The 21,623-nt window shown below is 35.6% G+C and overlaps 1 protein-coding gene and 1 pseudogene across 1 annotated transcript; one reads left to right on the forward strand and one right to left on the reverse strand.

Moving 5' to 3' along the window:
- The first annotated feature begins 2,442 nt into the window (after positions 1–2,442).
- Positions 2,443–8,429, forward strand: LOC126975105 (NADH dehydrogenase [ubiquinone] 1 alpha subcomplex subunit 8). Its single transcript, XM_050822931.1, has 4 exons — positions 2,443–2,687; positions 4,847–5,022; positions 5,930–6,037; positions 7,831–8,429. The coding sequence occupies exons 1-4, from the start codon at positions 2,559–2,561 to the stop codon at positions 7,946–7,948; spliced, it is 531 nt and encodes a 176-aa protein (XP_050678888.1). The 5' UTR covers positions 2,443–2,558; the 3' UTR covers positions 7,949–8,429.
- Positions 8,430–10,398: 1,969 nt separating this feature from the next.
- Positions 10,399–11,763, reverse strand: LOC126974851 (uncharacterized; annotated as a pseudogene).
- Positions 11,764–21,623: the final 9,860 nt, after the last annotated feature.

The following is a 21,623-nucleotide window of genomic DNA, read 5'->3' on the forward strand; positions in this document are numbered from 1 at the left end:
TCAGAAGATCTGACTTTAAATACGTAATGTGTCCCGCGAGGCTGCGTGGTATCGCCACCGCCTTCTTAGCTTAACATTTTATTATGTTCACGAATTTATTACAATCGATCACACGGACTTATAATTCGTGCTCTAAGTGTTGACTGTTGTTAAACAATTTGAAATATATTCGCAAAAAAAAATCTGATTAATCAATTACCAACGAAAAGGTTGATATATCGAGTAAAATAAATTCGCGCATTTGCCGGTTTGCAGGAGTTTGATTCGTCATTTGGGATCCTTAGATTTTTTTTATAATTTCCGACCAAAATGTAAATTTCGATAACTTTGTTTAAATAGATTAGCTATTAACTTGTGTTTTTCTCATGTTTCTTTTGAATGGTAACTTACTTAAAAATGTTTTTGTTTAATAGACTAAATTCCCCTCGTTCCCTTCGGGCTTTATTCCCATAACTTATTATACGCTTATTATTTTGTTATCATACAGCACAGTTCTTTTCTACTAATCTCATATAACTGACACAACACACTTCTGGACACATCTATTGGCCCACCTTGCATTTTCAGTTCGTTTGGTCCTAGCTAGAAAATTTATATCAGGTCGAGCAAAAAGTTTTTATGCAGTTTTTAACCTGGCACATTCGTAATTTTATTCAATAGGCTTTTTTTTAATTTTGAACACAGAATTTAAAGAAACAAAAGACAATTTGGAGCCTTTTGGTTGATATCAAACAATCGAATACTAAGAAAACTTTATTTTATTGTTTTATTTGGATTTAATTCTTAAAAGTGTGATTGTGCTCTTTGGTTTTGCAACAAACAATACTTATTCTTAATATTAAGGTGAGGTTCTATCAATAATCTAAGGATACTTCTCCTGAAGTCACCGCCCAAGCTGTGGCACTTATCCAGGCCGGACACAGCCAAAGAAATGTGAGTGCTTAACTTAATTTAAGTCGATCTGGGGTCCGAAATGTTTATCGGAGGTACCTAGAGACTGGCAAATTTGCTCGTCGTCAAGGAAGGCTACGATCTCGGGTCACAACTAAAAGGCAGGATCGATTCAGCGTGACGAACAGCTTGAGAAATCGTCACCTTGCCTCCATTGATATACAAAACCAACTTCGCGACTTCCACGGAGTATCTGTGAGCGCTCGAACTGTTCGGAGAAAGTTAAAAGAACATGATATAGTACCACACAAGCCAGCTTATGGCCCCAAACTAACGCGAGCTGACTGAACAGCGCGCCTTCATTTCGCGCTCACTCATTTAAATTGACCTAAGCAGCATTTGAGCCGTGTACTCTTTTCTGATGAGTCTAAAATTGCATTACATGGCAATGATGGAAGGAAGAAGGTCTACCGACGTAAGGGAAAGCGTTTTGCGCAATGCTGCGTTTAAGAGAGGGTTGCTTATGGCGGTGGCTCATGGACTGTCTGGGGCGGTATATCCGCGAGGGGCAAAATTTAACTTGAGGTTGTTACGGGACAACGGCTGCCAAACATTAAATGCTGAAAGGTACAGTCGTGAGTGCTTAGAACCTCACGTGATGCGATACGCGGATAATGTGGGCCCAAATTTCCTTTTTATACAATATGATAATGCAAGAGCCCATATGGCCGGCACCGTCAGGGAATATCTTCGGGATGTGAACATCACAGCTATGGACTGGCCATTCAGAAGCCCAGACATGAACCCGATATGATATGAGCACATATGGGAAGAGCTAAAAAGACGTGTTAGGGCTCGTCAGCCAGTTGCCCAGACGATGCAGGAGTCGAAAATTGCCATGGAAGAGGAATGGTAGATGATCCCTCAAAATTTCATAGAGCGGTTGCTAAACTCTATGCCTAATCGTATGAGAGCTGTCGTAGATACCATTGGAGGCAACACGCGTTATTAAATTAAACCTTTATTTGATAAGACATGTTTTTTATTCAAAACTGCCTTCAAACTCAAGGCGCATACCCGACTTGTTAGGCGTAGCTCCATGTCGTGTGGTATTCTGAATTCAAATTTGAAACGATACGATCGAAAAGATGGTAAAATGTGTCAGGTTTAAAACTGCATCAATAGTTTTTGTTCAATGTAGCAATCATATTTAGGTAGGAACCGAAACCTAAACTCTAAGGTGGGCTAAACTCTAATAGATGTGTCCAGAAGTGTACATATACATAATATAATTCCTCCGATAGGTAACTCGATTCCTTGTTTTTATGTTGTTGTTCACTGCGCATTACCAAAACATAAAAACAAATTACAAAACTCTAGTTAGAATACTTTTTGGTACAATGAACTTCTAGTAGCTGTCAAGTGTCAAATAATAATACGTCTAATTTTAATTGTGCTCTGTTTGCACTATCTTTCTCACTCTATCTACTACTGTTTACGTAAGGGCTTTTCAGTCATAAACATATAAACAAGAATATGTAATGAAGTCGTGTACATAATATTTCAGTTCTTTCGCGTACGGACAGTGGAAGAATAATTACTTTTTAATAGTATCGATACAAAAAACTTTATATGTGAGATCAATAATTAATAAATAAAAAGTAAAAATGGTGCTTACTTACGACGTCGAGCTGCCAGAAGAATCTGAACTCACAGTGCAAGAAATTGAATTATCAACACCAGCATTACGAGCTGGTTCATTTCATTTAGGAAAATATTGTGAAAACGCTAATAATGTAAGTAAAGTTTCCGGTTCATTTGTGTCCTTGACTATGTTAGTATATCTTAATTAATATTTGGATTTCTAGCACAATATTGTAACTTATATGCTTACATAATCAAATAGGTTATCTTGTTATGACTGAAAAGAATATCTTTACAAAAGGCCTAATGTTATTATTAATTTAGCTGAAGCTTGGATAATAATAATTAAGTACTCAGCCTATACTAAAACATGACCGACTTGCGCACCTATCTTGGAGTCATAATTTACATCAAAATTATTGTAGGCAATAAGTTAGGTATTCACATTCCATCAAACTATGAATATATATGATTTTTTTTTTCATATTTCCTTTTCTTGTGATGTGAGACCTAGTTACAATAGCATAGACATTTGAACTTCTGAATTTAATGTCTGTATGACACAAGTAAGATGTATGAAAAGTGTGATAACTGTTAATGTGGTAATTATTTAGCAACTTTAAACAAATTTTTTAGCATCAATCTAGGCATAGCCTGTATTGTGAGTACCAGACAATGATATGTTTAATATAATATTATGCCAAAACATACATACAGCAGGACCTCTATATTCAGAACCTCTTCTAATCCAAACGAACCTGACTCACTTAATACACAAAATCCAAAAAAGTGCATACACCTTCATTTAATGACAGCAACACTACTGTTTTTCCTCTGGTGTTGCAAGAGAAGGCGGGCAGTGGTAATCAATTAACACCAGGTGACCCCCACACTCATTTGTCCTCCATTTCCATAAATGTATGATTACTAGCTGACCCAGCAAATGTTGTTTTGTCATATAAATTAAGTACCCCACATCCGCTCATATCAGTTGCTTGACTGAATCCTTTAGTATTACGAATTCATACTTATTTCTTAGTCAAAAAAATATAGGTTCTGCACAAGTTATCAGAAACATATGATATACTAAAGCCTACTCCAAAACACTCTGCATCTTACGGTTTACATATTATTTCAATTGGGTCAATAGTTTACACAGTATAACCAAACATAAAAACCGGCTCTCCATTTATTAGCAAGTAAGACAGTTTTGAAAATTAAGAAATACAAATTAAAAATATAAATTAACCCACAGTATTTCAATATTAGGCTCATAAGGCTGCATTATTTATTGTGTTGACAACAGTTATTCATCAACCATGGTATCATTGATGAAAGAGACAACAGTAAGAGCCTGTGGATGTTCTCTTGTTCTTATATAAGAACAGAATAACAAAAAGGGTTACTTCCACTTCATTTGAAGTTGTTTAAGCCAGAGTTATCATTAAAAAAAACAGTAGGTTTTATATTCTATTTTCTAATATATACCATTGCTGCTCATGTTAATGTTATTGCATTGCTGTTCATGTTAAAAAAAATTAAAAATGTCTTGTGGGTGTAATTTCGTACAATATAAGTTAAGAATTTAACTCACCTTTACTCAGCTAAAGGAATATTCCTAACGAATTTGAACTATTTTGTATAAATATGATATTATTGTTTATAAATCATGATTTTTTTTTGCATGAATCATTCAATTAAATTTTTTTTTAATTTTATTTTGCATCAATCAATTCCTGAATATATTAGATAGTATTGAGTTAGATTTTAAATTTTGCTTCAACATTTATGAATCACATACCAACTGTATATTTTATTTTAAAAAGTGCAAATAAGAATGCTGGGAGAGTTTCTTGCTCCGTTTCTTCTCTCTCAGAGTACCATTTGTTTTCGAAGTGGTGGTTCTGTTAGAAATGTCATCAAAAAGAATTCTAAAGGATTCAATTTTGAGAAATTAAATGCGTTTTATGCTTTTTAGCATACTTACTTATTTTTGAATGTTCTTTAGATTATAAGTTGTATAGTTATTTCCTTTTAAGTGTTTCATCTAGTGTGTGTTTACTGTTTTTTTTTTCACTTTACTTACTCTGTTAATATTTATAGTTAAACAAGAAAAAATAATCGATATATTATAGATATTGTTATATTCTCACGGCTCACATATTATATTATATAGTAATTAGAATATATTTTCTCTATAAGTGAATGTTGTAATATTCTTCTGAGAAATAAAGTTCTTAAAATAATCACAACATTTATGTTGATGTAAAAAGACAATTTCTATAAACTTACATTTTAAAGTTATTTACAGGAATTTATGCTTTGTCGCCTTGAAGAGAAGGACCCCCGTAAATGTATCAATGAAGGCAAAGCTGTTACTGCTTGTACATTGGAGTTTTTCCAGAAGGTCAAGAAAACTTGCTTAGCAGAGTTTAATCAGTACGCTCATTGCATTGACAAGAGCTCTGGAGATATGGGACTACAACAGTGAGTCTTTGGTTACAATTGAGAAAAACACATCCCTGAAAAGCTAAGGCTGGCTTTAGTGCTCGACTGCAGTCAGCGCTAACATCGGTCGAGCGTATTGCGTACCTGTACGTGCTGACCATGTGCTATTAGTGCTCAGCTGACAGCAAACTTGATTAAGCGTGTACCGTTGTAAAGAAAAGTAAATTAATTCATAACCTCTTTACAAATTACAAAGGATTACGAAACAAAAGATAAATCATGTTCACCCAATTATTATAAAAGGCCTAATTGAAGGAGAATTTTATACAATATTTGCCAATTTGTCGGTTGCTCAGTCGCTGTCGCACTCAACGCACTTATTTATCGCCATAGCGCTTCAGTGGACCCATGAGCCCGACCGACGACCTCGTAAGCTCGACGTAGCTGTACGTGCTATCAGCGCTGGAATGTACGCGTTCATATATTTTCATTGTTATAGCTACGCTTGACCGGCGTCATTGCTAACCGTCGGCCGAGCACGAAATGCAGCGTAAGAGTTAACTAAACATTAACAATGAAACAACAGATTATTAGTCCTTGTTCGCACTGTCAGGTAGGCTAATGTTGTACCTGATTTACCAAAACCACAAATGAATAGTCCCGTACCATATGAATCTAAAAAGGAACTAAGGGCGCTGGAATTCAAAATTGTGTATAGCGTGATTTGATCATACTGTTATTGTCAGCGACAGATGATGCCTTTTATGATCAGGATCTCGTTTTGTCCTTTATTATTAAAAATGTGCTTACACTTTCTTCAAAATCTGGTAATAGTAATGCAAAGTAGTGTAATTGCCCTGATTCCTTAACATCAGATGACCGGTATTGACATGTAAATGTATTTAAGAAAAGTATTTTATAACTTCTTATTTAATTATTTTTCCAGTTGCCGGACAACTCAAGGTGTTTTTGATGGTTGTATGCTCGAGAAACTTAATTTGGAACGACCACCCTTCGGATACTTCTGTGAAGCAAGAGTTCATGCCACTACCAGGTATTACTGTATTATATGTATTTATTGTCTTAAGAAATCTTAATATATTTTTTGTTTCACAGTACTCTTAAGAGTCTTGTGTATTGGTTAAGTTCACTTATATATATATGCAGGCTGATAGGTACTTACAATCCTAGCTTGTATTATTAATTTGAGATTATTTATTTGTTATACTTTCACGCCAAACTACTCAACCAGTGGTCATATAATTTCACACATACGGGTGCATAAACCGTGCGACATTTTTTTTGGATCACAAGGGCACTCCCTTGATTGAAATTATTTAAACCATGGGATGCAACTGTTCGGTACAAATGAATTGATTATTTGAGAAACCATTTCCGAAAAAAAAGTCATTGACAAAAAACTGTTATTTGATGTCTTCGCGTCTTCCAGACGTTAAACCTGCGATATCTAAGCACGTCATCAAAATCAGCAGCAGCTTTCAAGTCACCCGTATGGAAAATGCAAGTTCTAGGCGTTCTCGAAAGGTGCCTTTGGTAACTTAAGTTACCAAGTGACTGGCTTCTACGCCGAGCGGTCCCTGCCGCTTCTCATGGGAAATGACATGTCCCTGACCCATACAGCAAAAGAGAAAGCCGACTATCTCGAAACATTTGGACTTCCCAAGAGTTGCAAGTATGCAAGTAGACCACCAGTTTCATGACTGGGTGCATCGTACATGTCGTTGTTGACAGATATTGCTCGAATGTACACTTTTCATTCTACGTATCAATGGTATGGTAGATGCCTCAAACAATGATTATTGTGCAGATGACTGGAGATGCTATATACACCAGCCACCCAGGTCTCTCTCCCGAAATCTTCTACCAGAGCTGGACGAAACTTGTATATTCTATTGAGTCCTGTCAGTCCTATAAAATCTGACTGTGACTTATAAGTAATAACACAATACATCATAGTAAAGGTACAGAAGATGCACTCCGCAAAATCAATTAAAGTCTGCTCCTCCCATGTTCTCCTGTGTACAAGTGGACACGGCCAGACAGCCGTCAAAAAACTGTAAATATCTACTTATCCGTAGACAAAAACAGCAGAGGTGTATTATTAATAATTGATCATGGTTCTTAAGCCATAAAACAAAGCGCAACACTTTAAAAAAAAATATGTTTTTGAAAGATATCATAATATCATATTATAACGTGTCCACTAAAGTAAAAATAATACAAAGAATTCAATTGCAATATTTTTATTTTGACGCGTTCAAGCAAAATAGTCACAATTTCTCGTACAGCTCTAAACAGCAGCGCTATCACAGCATGAATCTATCACAAATCACTTTTTTTGTTTACAATAACCAAGGTTGTTTATCTTTCAACCCTTAAAATAAACCGCAAAATGATACATCGGCTAATGTAAACACTATGGGCTATAGCATCTCAAGTGGCCGCGTCAGGTTTGGCGTCTGCGGGAGTAAACTCTCTTATGAAATCTGTAGTTTTTATTATATCGCCTCAAAAATTTTGTCCCATCTATCTCATGTCGCACTACAATTGTAGTAGGGGTGAAGTTGTATGGCGCCAAATTTAAGCGCTGGTTCCGGGAGGGAAAAAAGGCTCGAACCCCGCACCCCTGATAACCACTGTTTTTATCACATTATATTTAATTTTATATATAGAAGTATAGCATTCGTGTTTTTTTCTTTCAGTTATTATGCTGATATTAAATATTATTTTGTGGAACAAAGTTTCACTAGCATCCTAGTTTCATAAAACTACACAATTGCATTTCTTGTAATTAAGATCTTATCAGTTTTATTATTTTTGTTTCAGACCCAAGCCACCGGTAGAACCAAAAGCAGTTTACCCCGACGCAACACCAGCATTGCCAGATGACTATGAGAAGAAACCGGCACGCTTCGGTTCTCGTTTCTACTGGATGACGGAATAAACTCATTTCCATGATTCAACTACACTAATTGTGTATCACCACCCAATCAACCAATATCATCACCCTTATAATATTGACATTATTACACAAGACACTATGTACATTCTCTGTGGATGAACACTGAACGTGGCCAAAATTGGAACCAAGAAGCCATCTTGCTTTAAGGATTTCAATTGTCATTTATACATAATAATAACATTTAGATGACAAGCTAACATTCACATTGACAGGTCTTGTTAATTTAATAATCATGTTATTTTACGAAAATGTGTAGTTGAAATTGAAAAATGGCGTTCCCAATGTAATTTTATGTTAAAATTGTAACACAAGTTACTTTGCTTGTTAGATGATTAAGTAGAACATTAGATAAGTATAACATTTGATAATTGTTTTAAATCATGGCTTAAGGTTCGTTTACAATTACTTTTCTGATGTTTTACTTTATATTAAACAGTTGTAGATAATAAATTATGAGGAATCATTTTGTTTTTTATTTGAGACATTTTAGACGACAATTACTTCCACTAAATCTTATGCAAGAATAATATTGTGTTCACGCAACGAGGGCAATATAACATCCCGTGCTTCATTACATTTAATGATTGTCCAGAAACGATAAAAAAGACACATCAAATGTTTCAATTGCATAGTGAATTTTATAATAACGGGAATCATAGTAAAATAGACAAAAGAGCTATGTTTTACAAGATTAGACCCAAAAGTAGGAATGTTTGTTTTGGTATAAATATGTACATGGAAATAATATAAGTTTCTCTCAAACCATTATCACCAGCATAAATAATTATTATAGCGATCCTCAAAAGTGTTGGAGAGATATATAAATTAAAAAAAATATATAATATAAAGACCAATATACGAATGATACCAATACAATTTTACAAATCAGCATACTTTTATTGAAGTATGCTTTTATTGAAATCCATAATTATACAAATGATTTGAGTTTTGTTAAGTGTTTTAGATATCAAATTTCGACTCTTGATAAAACCATCGTGTACCACATATAACCAAAATACTTCAAAGAAAATTTAGTCATTTCAAAGGCCGATATAGGTAATTGCATTGTTATCTATATATATAAAAATGAATTGCTGTTCGATAGTCTCGCACTAGAACGGCTGGACCGATTTGGCTAATTTTGGTCTTAAATTAATTGTGGAAGTCCAGAAAAGGTTTAAAAGGTGAATAAATGAAATAAAAACAACGATTTTGATTTTCCTTTGATGTGTCTCCCGTCATTCAGAAATCAAATTAAAACAATAGTTTAAAATAAATAACTAATTAGAATTTTTATATTCTAACTTTCTCAGGAGGTAAAAATAAACTTTTTTTAGGTAACTATAGTAGGTAGATTAAGTACAGTTGTTAACTTTCTATCAGATTATTATTATGTAGCTTGAATAATCTTAAGTTTTGTCAAAAAATAAAATTTCTGAACCTAACCGCACCACAAAACAAAATAAAAAATATAGTTTATCAGAAAGTTTTAAATTGATTGACAGACTGTATCGTAACTGTGTATGTCTGTCAATATCATATTGAAACCTTATAAACAGCCAGTATTTCAAGATTACTCTGTTTTGTAAGTAAGCAAGATCATGTGTAATTAATCGAAAATAATAATAAAATTTCATTCATACCGCGCATTTTTTTATTTCATAAAAAAGGACTCCTTTTACTTGTTCTAAATAAAAACGATTATGAACAGAAAGTAAATGATATAATACAAACCGATGATTTCGAACGTCTGAACTCGGACCCCACTAAAAACTTAGAACTAACAGAATTAAACGAGTCCATCAAAAAAAATTCGTCATTTATTTCTCCAAGTACATTAAAAGACGTAATTCCCATGAACCCGCGACCCCCCATCTTTTACGGTTTACCTAAAATTCACAAAGAAAATAATCCTGTCCGTCCGTTTCTTAGTTCTGTCAGTAATTTCTTATATCGGTGCCCCGACGTACGACCTTGCCAAAAAACTTAATGTAATAATAAAAAACAAATCTTTATTCAATCCTCAGTATAGTTTGAAAAATAGTCTAGATTTGATAAATAAAGTAAAAAATACCAACCTTCCACCAAATGCCAAATTATTGTCTCTCGATGTAGATAGTTTATTTACCAATGATCCAAATGATCAAAGTTTAATTATCTTTGATGACCTCTTTGAAAAACAGAGGATACATCCCGGTGAAAAGGATGACATCATCAATCTTACTAGCTTATTTATGAAACAAAATTATTTTAAATTCAAAAATCAATTCTATCGCCAAAAGGAAGGATTAGCAATGGGATTTTTATGGATAATTTTGAGTGTAATTACGTGGTGAGAGACCCACATATCCTGTTTTATTACCGATACGTTGACGAAATAATAATTTGCTGGACAGGCACCGAACGTCAAATCGATCTTTTCATTAATAAAATTAATGAGATCCACCCTAAAATAAAGTTTAAATTGGAATTCGAATCAAACCAATCTCTAAATATTTTGAATTTAACATTATAATAAATTAGAATTCCAAATCTATAGGAAGCCGTCATATACAGATATTGCTATTCCCGCCTCATCTTGCCACACCGTACAACATAAACTAGCAGCCTTCCGCTGCTATGTATGTATGTAATATATTTATTCATGAAAGTTACAGTTTATTTTTTACCATGCCCCGCAAAACTGCTTACGCAGTTTGACTGCAGGTAATTCGCTTTACATAAACATAGCTTATAAATTATTAAGTAAGTTATTGATGCAATTAATTTACATAAATGGTTATAACGTACTTAACAAGTATTTTTTAGTAAACTTTTAAATTTAACAAGTGTAGGCTCACGTCTTATGTCCTCGGGTAAACTGTTGAGTAAGTATGGAACTCGTTTTTTTAATGTTCTATCTCCATAGTAATTTTGTACCATGGGTATTTCGAATTTACCTTTAGACAATGACCTTGTGCCAGTCTTATGTTGCACCAAATTAGTGAAACGATCCTGTTTACAAGTAGAAGATATTTATCTTTCAGGCTAGCCGGTAAAATTTTACATATTTTATATAGTTTAGAGTAATCTCCTTTACATTGATTCTTTGTCTTTTTATTTACGAGTAAATTTAAAAATCTTGTTTGCAATGATTCTATTTTATCTATATATGTTTTAAATGTTAATCCATAGCAATCAAGAGCGTAACTTATTATAGAATCCACTAGTGCAAAATATAAACATTTTAGTATTGGTAAGGGGACTTTAATACTTAAATGATAAAACTTTTCTAGTAATATTCTTAATTTTTACATACGTATTCTATGTGGGAATCCCAGGAAAAAGAGGTATCTATTTTTTTTCCTAGGTAATTGACACAGTTAATTTTTTCGATAGGATTACATGTGCAGTAAATTTTCTTATTATGGAAGCAATCAAAGCCGTGTGCAATCAGAGGAGGTGGATTATCAATAGATCATAAATACGGGGAGTGAATAATTATCATCTTTGTTTTGTCAGCGTTTATTATGATGCCGTTATCATGTGACCATTTAACTACGGCATCCACATCCTCTTGAACCCGGCGACACATTTCCGCGAGGTCGGTACTAGTGTACTCCACAGAGTAATACTCCACAGAGGCTATTTACGTGCATCAGGTAGCACACGGGCCCACACACGGAACCCTGGGGGACGCCGCAGTTTACTTGTTTCTCCTCGCTAAACGTGTCGCCGACTTTAAGACGGTAAGAGCGCGCCCTGAAATAGTCGCTGAACCAAGGGTTCAGCGGCTGCCCCATGCCGCACTCCTCCATTCCATTTAAGAGGGTTTCAGTCTGTAGGGTATCAAAAGCCTTTCTAAAATCACAAAAAATAGCTACAATATTTTTTTTATTTTCCATATGTGTATTAATTTCGTCTGTAAAATTTGATAATAAGGTGTTGGTGCTTTTATTTTTCTGGAAGCCATGTTGACATTCCGTTAAGATATTATTTTTTTGTAAAAAAAAAGTTCCTATTTGATTATCATTAACATAAACTAGCAGCTATGTTCACAGATTAATGTCAGTCCCACTGTCCCGTGACAACTTCGCGAAAGAACTTAATACAATATACCAAATCGCGGTTTCCAACGGCTATACAAAACAGTTAGTGAACAAATTAATTAAAAATAAACAAAAACATTTAATTAATTCAGAACTTTATCCCGTCCCACCACAATCAAATACCAAATATGTGGGTAGTTTGACATATATTGGTCCAATATCAGATAAAATAACTAAAATATTTAGGAAAAACAATAATAATGTGTCCTTCCGAATGAATCACAATGTCAATCGAATATGTAATGGCAAATATCGATTAAATAATTCCGAAAAATCCGGCGTTTATAAACTAAGTTGTGACACTTGTAACGGGGTATATATAGGTCGAAATCTCGAAATTAGGTTAAAGGAACATTTTGCCGCATTTAGGAATAATCATCCCGAAAAACCTAAAATAAAATACTTTTCAATAAATAAGTGCCACATTTTATGAATATATATATATATATACGTGTGCAGTGATGTATACAGGTAAAATAACATATTTTTGTGATTTTACAACATTTATAAGAATGAGTCCTATTGCTACACGGATTGGTTCCGCGTGATGATATATAAGAATACCGAAAAAAATAAGAGTATCGTAAACAGTCAACAAACAAACATCTTAGCCGATAGAAAAAACAAATAAAATAAGTAAACCAAAACAAATTAATTACAATTACAAAACAGATTTTCACAAAATTACAATACGAAAAATTAGGTTGGTATATATATCTAAACAAAATAGTTTTTAAAAACAATTTATGACACAGTATATTTCCAAAGTCCAATAATGTAACTAGACAAAATTCTTTTTTAAGTCCTGTTCAGTCTGAATCAGGTACGGTTTGGATGAGCTATCTCGTCTAGCAAAAATTCGTCCACCCTTTGTCCAAAGGAAACGCCATTTTTTATTACGACCTAGTTGCTCACGCGCAAGATGGAATAGCTTGCGGTTGTCGTAGGTTAAATGTTCATTAAGGCGCTATAGTCCTAAAAAGTAACTTTTTTGAAAATCTACTTTAAATACTTCTACAAATACTACGATTCCAATTTTTTGACATTTTTATCTTCATTTCTTTATCTAAATTATCTCAGTTTCGAAAACACGATTACGAAAAAAAATCTCGATAGATTTATTTTTTGAAAAATAGTCTTTTTTATTTGAATTGTTTATATTATCATAAAACTATGATAGCTATAAACACAAAACTTATTTTATTCGATACTTTATTAGTATTAATAAATTTTCCTTGTGGGTTTTATCAATACGCTTTGTGGATTATTTTATATTAATTTTTTTCGTTATAAACCAAACGCGACGCCTTGGTTGCATGCACGCTCATACAAGCAGTACGCCCGTGACCACTGTCAAGGAAGGTACTGTGTTCGTGTCTGTCGGGCTCACATTACGTAAGATTTTAGCAAACAAGTACAAAGCGGGAATCATAGTAAAAAAATAATGATCATGCGACAGCGTGTTTGTTGAAATATATAGGTAAATGGAAGTCGGAAAGTACTAAAATAAAATTTACAGAATATTATTTTGAATATTATGCCACGCGGGATATTTGTATGTATGTACTTTAGGGAAGTTAGAAATCCAAGATGGCCGCCGCGCAAAATTATGATTACAACATTATGGGTATCGTATCCGAGGTTCTCGAAGGTGCAGAGAACGATTTTGTAATCATTTTTGAAATCCAAGATGGCCGCCGCGCAAAATTATGATTACAGCATTATGGGTATCGAATCCGAGGTTCTCGAGGGTACAGAGAACGATTCTGTGACCATTTTTGAAATCCAAGATGGCCGAAGCACAAAATTATGATTTCAGCAATATGGATATCGTGTCCGAGGTTCTCGAGGGTGCAGATAACGATTTTGGGATCATTTTTGAAATCCAAGATGGCCGCCGCGCAAAATTATGGTTATAGCATTATGGGTTTCGAATCCGAGGTTCTTGAGGGTGCAGAGAACGATTCTGTGATCATTTTTGAAATCCAAGATGGCCGCCGATCATAATTATGATTTCAGCAATATAGATATCGTGTCCAAGGTCCTCGAGGATGCAGAAAACGATTTTGGGATCATTGTTTAAATCCAAGATGGCCGCCGCTCATAATTATGATTTCAGCAATATGGATATCGTGTCCGAGGTTCTCGAGGGTGCAGAGAACGATTCTGTGATCATTTTTGAAATCCAAGTTGGCCGCCGCTCATAATTATGATTTCAGCAATATAGATATCGTGTCCGAGGTCCTCGAGGATGCAGAAAACGATTTTGAGATAATTGTTTAAATCCAAGATGGCCGCCGCTCATAATTATGATTTCAGCAATGTGGATATCGTGTCCGAGGTTCTCGAGGGTGCAGAGAACGATTCTGTGATCATTTTTGAAATCCAAGTTGGCCGCCGCTCATAATTATGATTTCAGCAATATGGAAATCGTGTCCGAGGTTCTCGAGGGTGCAGAGAACGATTCTGGGATCATTTTTGAAATCCAAGTTGGCCGCCGCTCATAATTATGATTTCAGCAATATAGATATCGTGTCCAAGGTCCTCGAGGATGCAGAAAACGATTTTGGGATAATTGTTTAAATCCAAGATGGCCGCCGCTCATAATTATGATTTCAGCAATATGGATATCGTGTCCGAGGTTCTCGAGGGTGCAGAGAACAATTCTGTGATCATTTTTGAAATCCAATTTGGCCGCCGCTCATAATTATGATTTCAGCAATATGGAAATCGTGTCCGAGGTTCTCGAGGGTGCAGAGAACGATTCTGGGATCATTTTTGAAATCCAAGTTGGCCGCCGCTCATAATTATGATTTCAGCAATATAGATATCGTGTCCGAGGTCCTCGAGGATGCAGAAAACGATTTTGGGATCATTGTTTAAATCCAAGGTGGCCGCCGCTCATAATTATGATTTCAGCAATATGGATATCGTGTCCGAGGTTCTCGAGGGTGCAGAGAACGATTCTGTGATCATTTTCGAAATCCAAGATGGCCGCCGCTCATAATTATGATTTCAGCAATATGGATATCGTGTCCGAGGTTCTCGAGGGTGCAGAGAACGATTCTGGGATCATTTTTGAAATCCAAGTTGGCCGCTGCTCATAATTATGATTTCAACAATATAGATATCGTGTCCGAGGTCCTCGAGGATGCAGAAAACGATTTTGGGATCATTGTTTAAATCCAAGATGGCCGCCGCGCAAAATTATGATTTCAGCAATATGGATATCGTGTCCGAGGTACTCGAGGGTGCAGAGAACGATTTTGTGATCAGTTTTGAAATCCAAGATGGCCGCCACTCTTAATTATGATTTCAGCAATATCGATATCGTGTCACAGGTTCTCGAGGGTGCAGAGAACGAATTTGGGATCATTTTTGGAATCCAAGATGGCCACCGCTCATAATTCGTCCTCGACGCCCTCGAGAACCTCGAGAACCTTGGATTCGATACCCATAAGGCTGTAATCATAATTTTGCGCGAGGGTGTCGAGGACGAATTTTGAGAATCGTTCTCTGCATCTTCGAGAACCTCGGATACGATACCCATAATGTTGTAATCATAATTTTGCGCGGAGGCCATCTCCGATTCCAAAAATTATCCCGAATTCGTTCTCTGCACCCTTGAGAACCTCGGACACGATAGCCATATTGTTGAAATCATAATTATGAGCGGCGGCCATCTCGGATTTCAAAACTGATCACAAAATCGTTCTCTGCACCCTTGAGTACCTCGGATACGATATCCATATTGCTGAAATCATAATTTTGCGCGGCGGCCATCTTGGATTTAAACAATGATCCCAAAATCGTTTTCTGCATTCTCGAGGACCTCGGACACGATATCTATATTGCTGAAATCATAATTATGAGCGGCGGCCAACTTGGATTTCAAAAATGATCCCAGAATCGTTCTCTGCACCCTCGAGAACCTCGGACACGATATCCATATTGCTGAAATCATAATTATGAGTGGCGGCCATCTTGGATTTCGAAAATGATCACAGAATCGTTCTCTGCACCCTCGAGAACCTCGGACACGATAATCATATTGCTGAAATCATTATTATGAGCGGCGGCCATCTTGGATTTCAAAACTGATCACAAAATCGTTCTCTGCACCCTCGAGTACCTCGGACACGATATCCATATTGCTGAAATCATACTTTTGCGCGGCGGCCATCTTTGATTTAAACAATGATCCCAAATTCGTTTTCTGCATCATCGAGGATTTCGGATACGATATCTATATTGCTGAAATCATAATTATGAGCGGCGGCCAACTTGGATTTCAAAAATGATCCCAAAATCGTTCTCTGTACCCTCGAGAACCTCGGACACGATATCCATATTGCTGAAATCATAATTATGAGCGGCGGCCATCTTGGATTTCAAAAATGATCACAGAATCGTTCTCTACACCCTCGAGAACCTCGGACACGATAATCATATTGCTGAAATCATTATTATGAGCGGCGGCCATCTTGGATTTCAAAACTGATCACAAAATCGTTCTCTGCACCCTCGAGTACCTCGGACACGATATCCATATTGCTGAAATCATACTTTTGCGCGGCGGCCATCTTTGATTTAAACAATGATCCCAAATTCGTTTTCTGCATCCTCGAGGACTTCGGATACGATATCTATATTGCTGAAATCATAATTATGAGCGGCGGCCAACTTGGATTTCAAAAATGATCCCAGAATCGTTCTCTGCACCCTCGAGAACCTCGGACACGATTTCCATATTGCTGAAATCATAATTATGAGCGGCGGCCATCTTGGATTTCAAAAATAATCACAGAACCGTTCTCTGCACCCTCCAGAACCTCGGATACAATCCCCATAATGTTGTCATCATAATTTTGAGCGTCGGCCATCTTTGATTTCAAAAATTATCACAAAATTGTTCTCTGCACCCTCCAGAAACTCGGATACAATCCCCATAATGTTGTAATCATAATTTTGCGCGGCGGCGATCTTGGATTTCAAAAATGATCACGAAATCCTTCTCTGCACCCTCGAGAACCTCGGATACGATACCCATAATGTTGTAATCAAAATTTTGAGCGGCGGTCATCTTGGATTTCAAAAATGATCACAAAATCGTTCTCTGCACCCTCCAGAACCTCGGATACGATACCCATAATTTTGTCATCATAATTTTGAGCGTCGGCCATCTTTGATTTCAAAATGTTCACAAAATCGTTCTCTGCACCCTCCAGAACCTCGGATACGATCCCCGTAATGTTGTGATCATAATTTTGCGCGGCGGCGATCTTGGAATTAAAAACGAAACCTGCACGATTCACGGCTAGTAGGGAAGATGTTCTACTTACTAGCGGCCGTGCGCTAAACCTGCACGATACAAGGCTAGTAGGGAAGCTCGAGAGTAAGAAATACTCTTCCTCAATCGGTGTCAATCGCTCTCTCCCTTGAAAAACACGTCTCAAATTTCTGTAACGTTCTTTTCCGTTTCATTTGTAAAAAAATTACCCTCATGCGCCTAAAGAAGTTTCACTTCAAAATGCATAAAAATATCACAACATTTCGTACTCTTGCGCAACCATTTTTATAAAATATTACGCGGTCCTTCCGGGGTGGGATCGTTGACCCGCTTCGCTCGGCTAGTGTCTCAGCCATGCCCTTGTCGAACGTATATATCTAGAGCTATAGATAAATACGTTCGAGTGTTTTGTACCTAAAGTGTTGGGAAAACCTCGCCTTAATATAAAACCGTCGCGTTTGGCCTGCAATTGCGGTCCCGGACGTGTCAGCACCCCTCCGCACTCTCGCAGCTCGTCTCGTATGTGACGGCGAGTGAGGCTGACCACAATCGGACGAGATCGCGCAGTGCCCCCCTCCTCCACCGGGCGCCGAGGGCCGCGCCGCGCCGCGTTAACAATATCGCAGTCAGATAAAGTCAAGCCAACTTTCTACGCCAGGGTGATAACAATATGCGTAACATTTTCATTATTGCTCTCCGGTATACCTGTTATCTCGGTGTCGTATAATTTGTCTTGCTCAGATTCATTTATTTTTTTCTTGAGTTCGTTTATCGTACTTGTGAGCTCTTCATTCTGTACAATATATTCTTGCACTCGTATTGCGGGGGAATTCTCCTCTAGTTTAGTAACACGGTCCTCGATACTTTCGAGTCTCGAACCGAATTCACTGACTATTGCCGACAGTCGAGTCATATCGTCTCTGAAACTCGATATTTCGGTACGTAGGAGTCTAATTTCTCGTACTAGCGAGGATGGTTCCCGCTGCTCTGTATCCAAGTAGATGTCCACGTCAACTTCTACCGGTCTGCAAGGCTTGGGCTTACACGTCTTGCACATCCACTGCTTATTGGTTTTTGCATCTGGGCTTAATTTATTGCATTGTTTGTGATACGTTACATTACACTTCCTACACCTAGCGCCATCTGTGCTGGCGAAGAATTTGCCACACGTGTTGCATTTGTTCGTCATTATGTATATTATATTTAATTATTAGAAGCGAATAAGCACTCGATTCAATTTCAAACAGTTTGCAAAGAATTCAATAGATGGCAGTACGTAGCAAACTTCACTATTATTAATTTATCAAAGTAATAATATTTCGTTTGTATTTTTTAAAGATATTTCAAAATGAATTTGCACAAAATAAAGTTCCCAGGATAAACACTTTAAAATTTTATAGAAGTTAAATTAATTGAAATTAAATTTTCAAACCTTGAGGGTACTTGACCACTTGTATCAATCAGCTGATCGACTGCTATTTTCTTTATTTACTTTTTATTTCACAAAAACACAGTATTTTAAAAAGATAACACTTCAGGACTTAGATCCCATAACTATTCACAATATTTACAAGTTTTTTAATGGTTTAGTTGTTTTAAATAATTTTAAAATCAAGTTAACTGGGAAGTAAGAACTGTCACTCCAACTGTCAATTACGTATTAGACGGCAGCAATGTATTGTGAAAATAATGATAATTATTTTGATTAAATAAATATGTTTATTTAAAAAAAACATGAGTTTAAATTTTTCAGTTCAAGTCGGCAATTTTAACCCATTATAAATAGTAGGCTACTCGTAGGCTGTGACCTAGTTCATCAAAATGAGTGACATTTGACAAGCATCTATCAAATTTCGATTTTATACTGCTAGATGTCAATAATCTAAAGTACCTAATACTCAGACAGGGATGACAGATCACAATAGGGATGGCGATTCTTTCCAAAAAAGATAAATCAATTCGAATCGTATCTTGATGAATCGATTCATAAAAAGAATCGAGGTCTAAACCATAATAAATAATCTCTGGGATCACTTATCAGTAAAATGAGGGATTTTTCAGTTCAGGAAATTCGATAATAACAATTATTTTTATTACCATATCAAAATATCAGATCAGGTATAAAAGAAGACATTTTTTTCTAAATGTATTTGTTACATTAAAAAGTTAAGAAAATAGATAATATAGCTTATAGTTCCCAATGCTTTATATCTAAGCTTTTTAAAAATAACTTTTAAAGTCTGTCAAGTCTATTTCACTTGCGATGTTGCCGGTAATTGAAAAAAGGTTCCCACAAGGAACAGATGATCCCACAATACATCACGGCTATTGATTGAACATGGTGATAAATAGAGTTCTTTGGTTCATGCCAGTAAAGTATAGGATCCTACTTTAGGTGCACATCTGTCTGTGATAAATAATGTTAAAATTCTTCGTTTAAGCCCTGACTTTCCAGTGCAAGTGTATTACATGTAGAGTTGCTTTTTAACAAGAAACTTACGAAAATCCCAAAGAAGGGAACCAATAGGAAAATCCTTTTCCTATTGGTTCCCTTCTATTGTGTCGAATTCTTCACTATTAATTTGTGGAAGTTACTGATGTGATTGAATATCTAAAATTGAAGTATTTATTCTATTTATAACTCGAGAACAGGCTACACGGTCAGCTAATTATTTTTGAAGTTATACTTCTTTTGGCGCAATGGTGACAAATGATGAGAGTGAATTTTTACGATGCGCGCGCACACCGACACCTGAATTCTACATCGCGAAGTTAGTTCTAGGTGGCATGAAAATCGATAACTATGTTCAAGTTGTATATTCTAGTATTTTTATATTTGGAACACGTGTCTCGTAACAGTACAATTAAAAAGTGTAAATAAATAAATATTATTTTGGTGTTTTTATTAAATCAATTTCATATACGACGGTGATAGTATTTACTAATAATTTATTATTATATCTATATATATTGAATATTAGTGATAGAACTGATTTGAATAAACTGTTTTGAGTGCATTTATAGATTTGAGGTTAATTGTCGGTATGTATAATTTATTTACATCGTTAATTAAAAATTATTACATTATAATCTAAAAAATATTTTTTTTAGTTTTGTTTTATTTCTGGTATACAAACAATTTTATGTATAAATAAAAAAATATTTTTTTTTACTTGTTTATATTAACCTCAAATACTAACGGTATTACAAATAAAAATGTTTAATAACAACTCTATTCCAGTACTATATTGAGGATGGTTATACTTGGTATAATATGAAAACAGAACAAGAAAGTTGTTGATAATTAAATCAAATATTGCCTTTTCTCTTCCGTTAAGTCAAAATACGGTGAAGATAATATCAAAATGCTAGATTCGGCAACAGCACAATCAAAGAGAAGACACAAAATGTGTCTTTGCTGCTCTGTGTTTAAATTATGTAAGCTTGACGTATTGATACTTCCCTTTACGAATTCGTTCTTTAAGACAGGCCGCACACCAAAGTAATACGCTACACGCAAGCAATGTTTTTATATATATATGTTTAAATATCGCTTTCATGTAAAACAGTGCTATTGTGTACTCCACCCATTTGAAATCATCGTCAGACGATATACATACGATTTCTAGTGTGATTATAATGAGGAAAAAATGTTATAAAATATAACCCGTTTGGTGACAATAATATAATTTTCCGTGAAATTCAATATGATCTTTCATTTTGTAACCCATTTGGGCCTAAAAATAGTGAGATTATCGCCCTACCACAAACTCCTCTCCGATATATCTGTGTAGGTATCTGTTATGCGTGTTTGCATTTAAATTATATTATATACATACAGAAATATGTGTTTGTTATTACGATGTGAAGTAGGTGAGTGTGGTTTATTAGCTGCGATATGGGTACGTAATTTATTAACGTAGGTATGATCCAATGAGGTACATAATGTTGGTGTGTTTATGTCGAAGAAATCACTTGGTAGACGAAGGTTATAACCGTATGTTAGTTCGGCGGCGCTTACGCCTGTGTCCGATCAGACTTACATATGTAGCTGTACCTACAACCAATAATATCAATTAATGCAAATGTCTAATATCTAACTTGTAACGTAATACCTACGGAGGAAATACATTTACGTATTTACGCCCCGGAACGGGGCATAATAAGTCGGACTCGAGTGTCCGCGTAAGCGGACACCCCATACCGACTAAAACCTCCTCTATGCTGTTAGCCCTGGCTTTTACAGCGAAGTAGGACGTGGGTCGTGGAGGCCGCAAAG

The sequence above is a fragment of the Leptidea sinapis genome, chromosome 34 (assembly GCF_905404315.1).
Source record: "Leptidea sinapis chromosome 34, ilLepSina1.1, whole genome shotgun sequence".
Classification (NCBI taxonomy): Eukaryota; Metazoa; Arthropoda; class Insecta; order Lepidoptera; family Pieridae; genus Leptidea; species Leptidea sinapis.

Bases quoted from the DNA above. Each gene is read 5' to 3' on its own strand.
- LOC126975105 (XM_050822931.1), top strand. From the start codon at position 2,559: ATGGTGCTTACTTACGACGTCGAGCTGCCAGAAGAATCTGAACTCACA. The intron at 2,688-4,846 runs GTAAGTAAAGTT...AGTTATTTACAG, and splicing joins ATTGTGAAAACGCTAATAAT to GAATTTATGCTTTGTCGCCT. The intron at 5,023-5,929 runs GTGAGTCTTTGG...TTATTTTTCCAG, and splicing joins GGAGATATGGGACTACAACA to TTGCCGGACAACTCAAGGTG.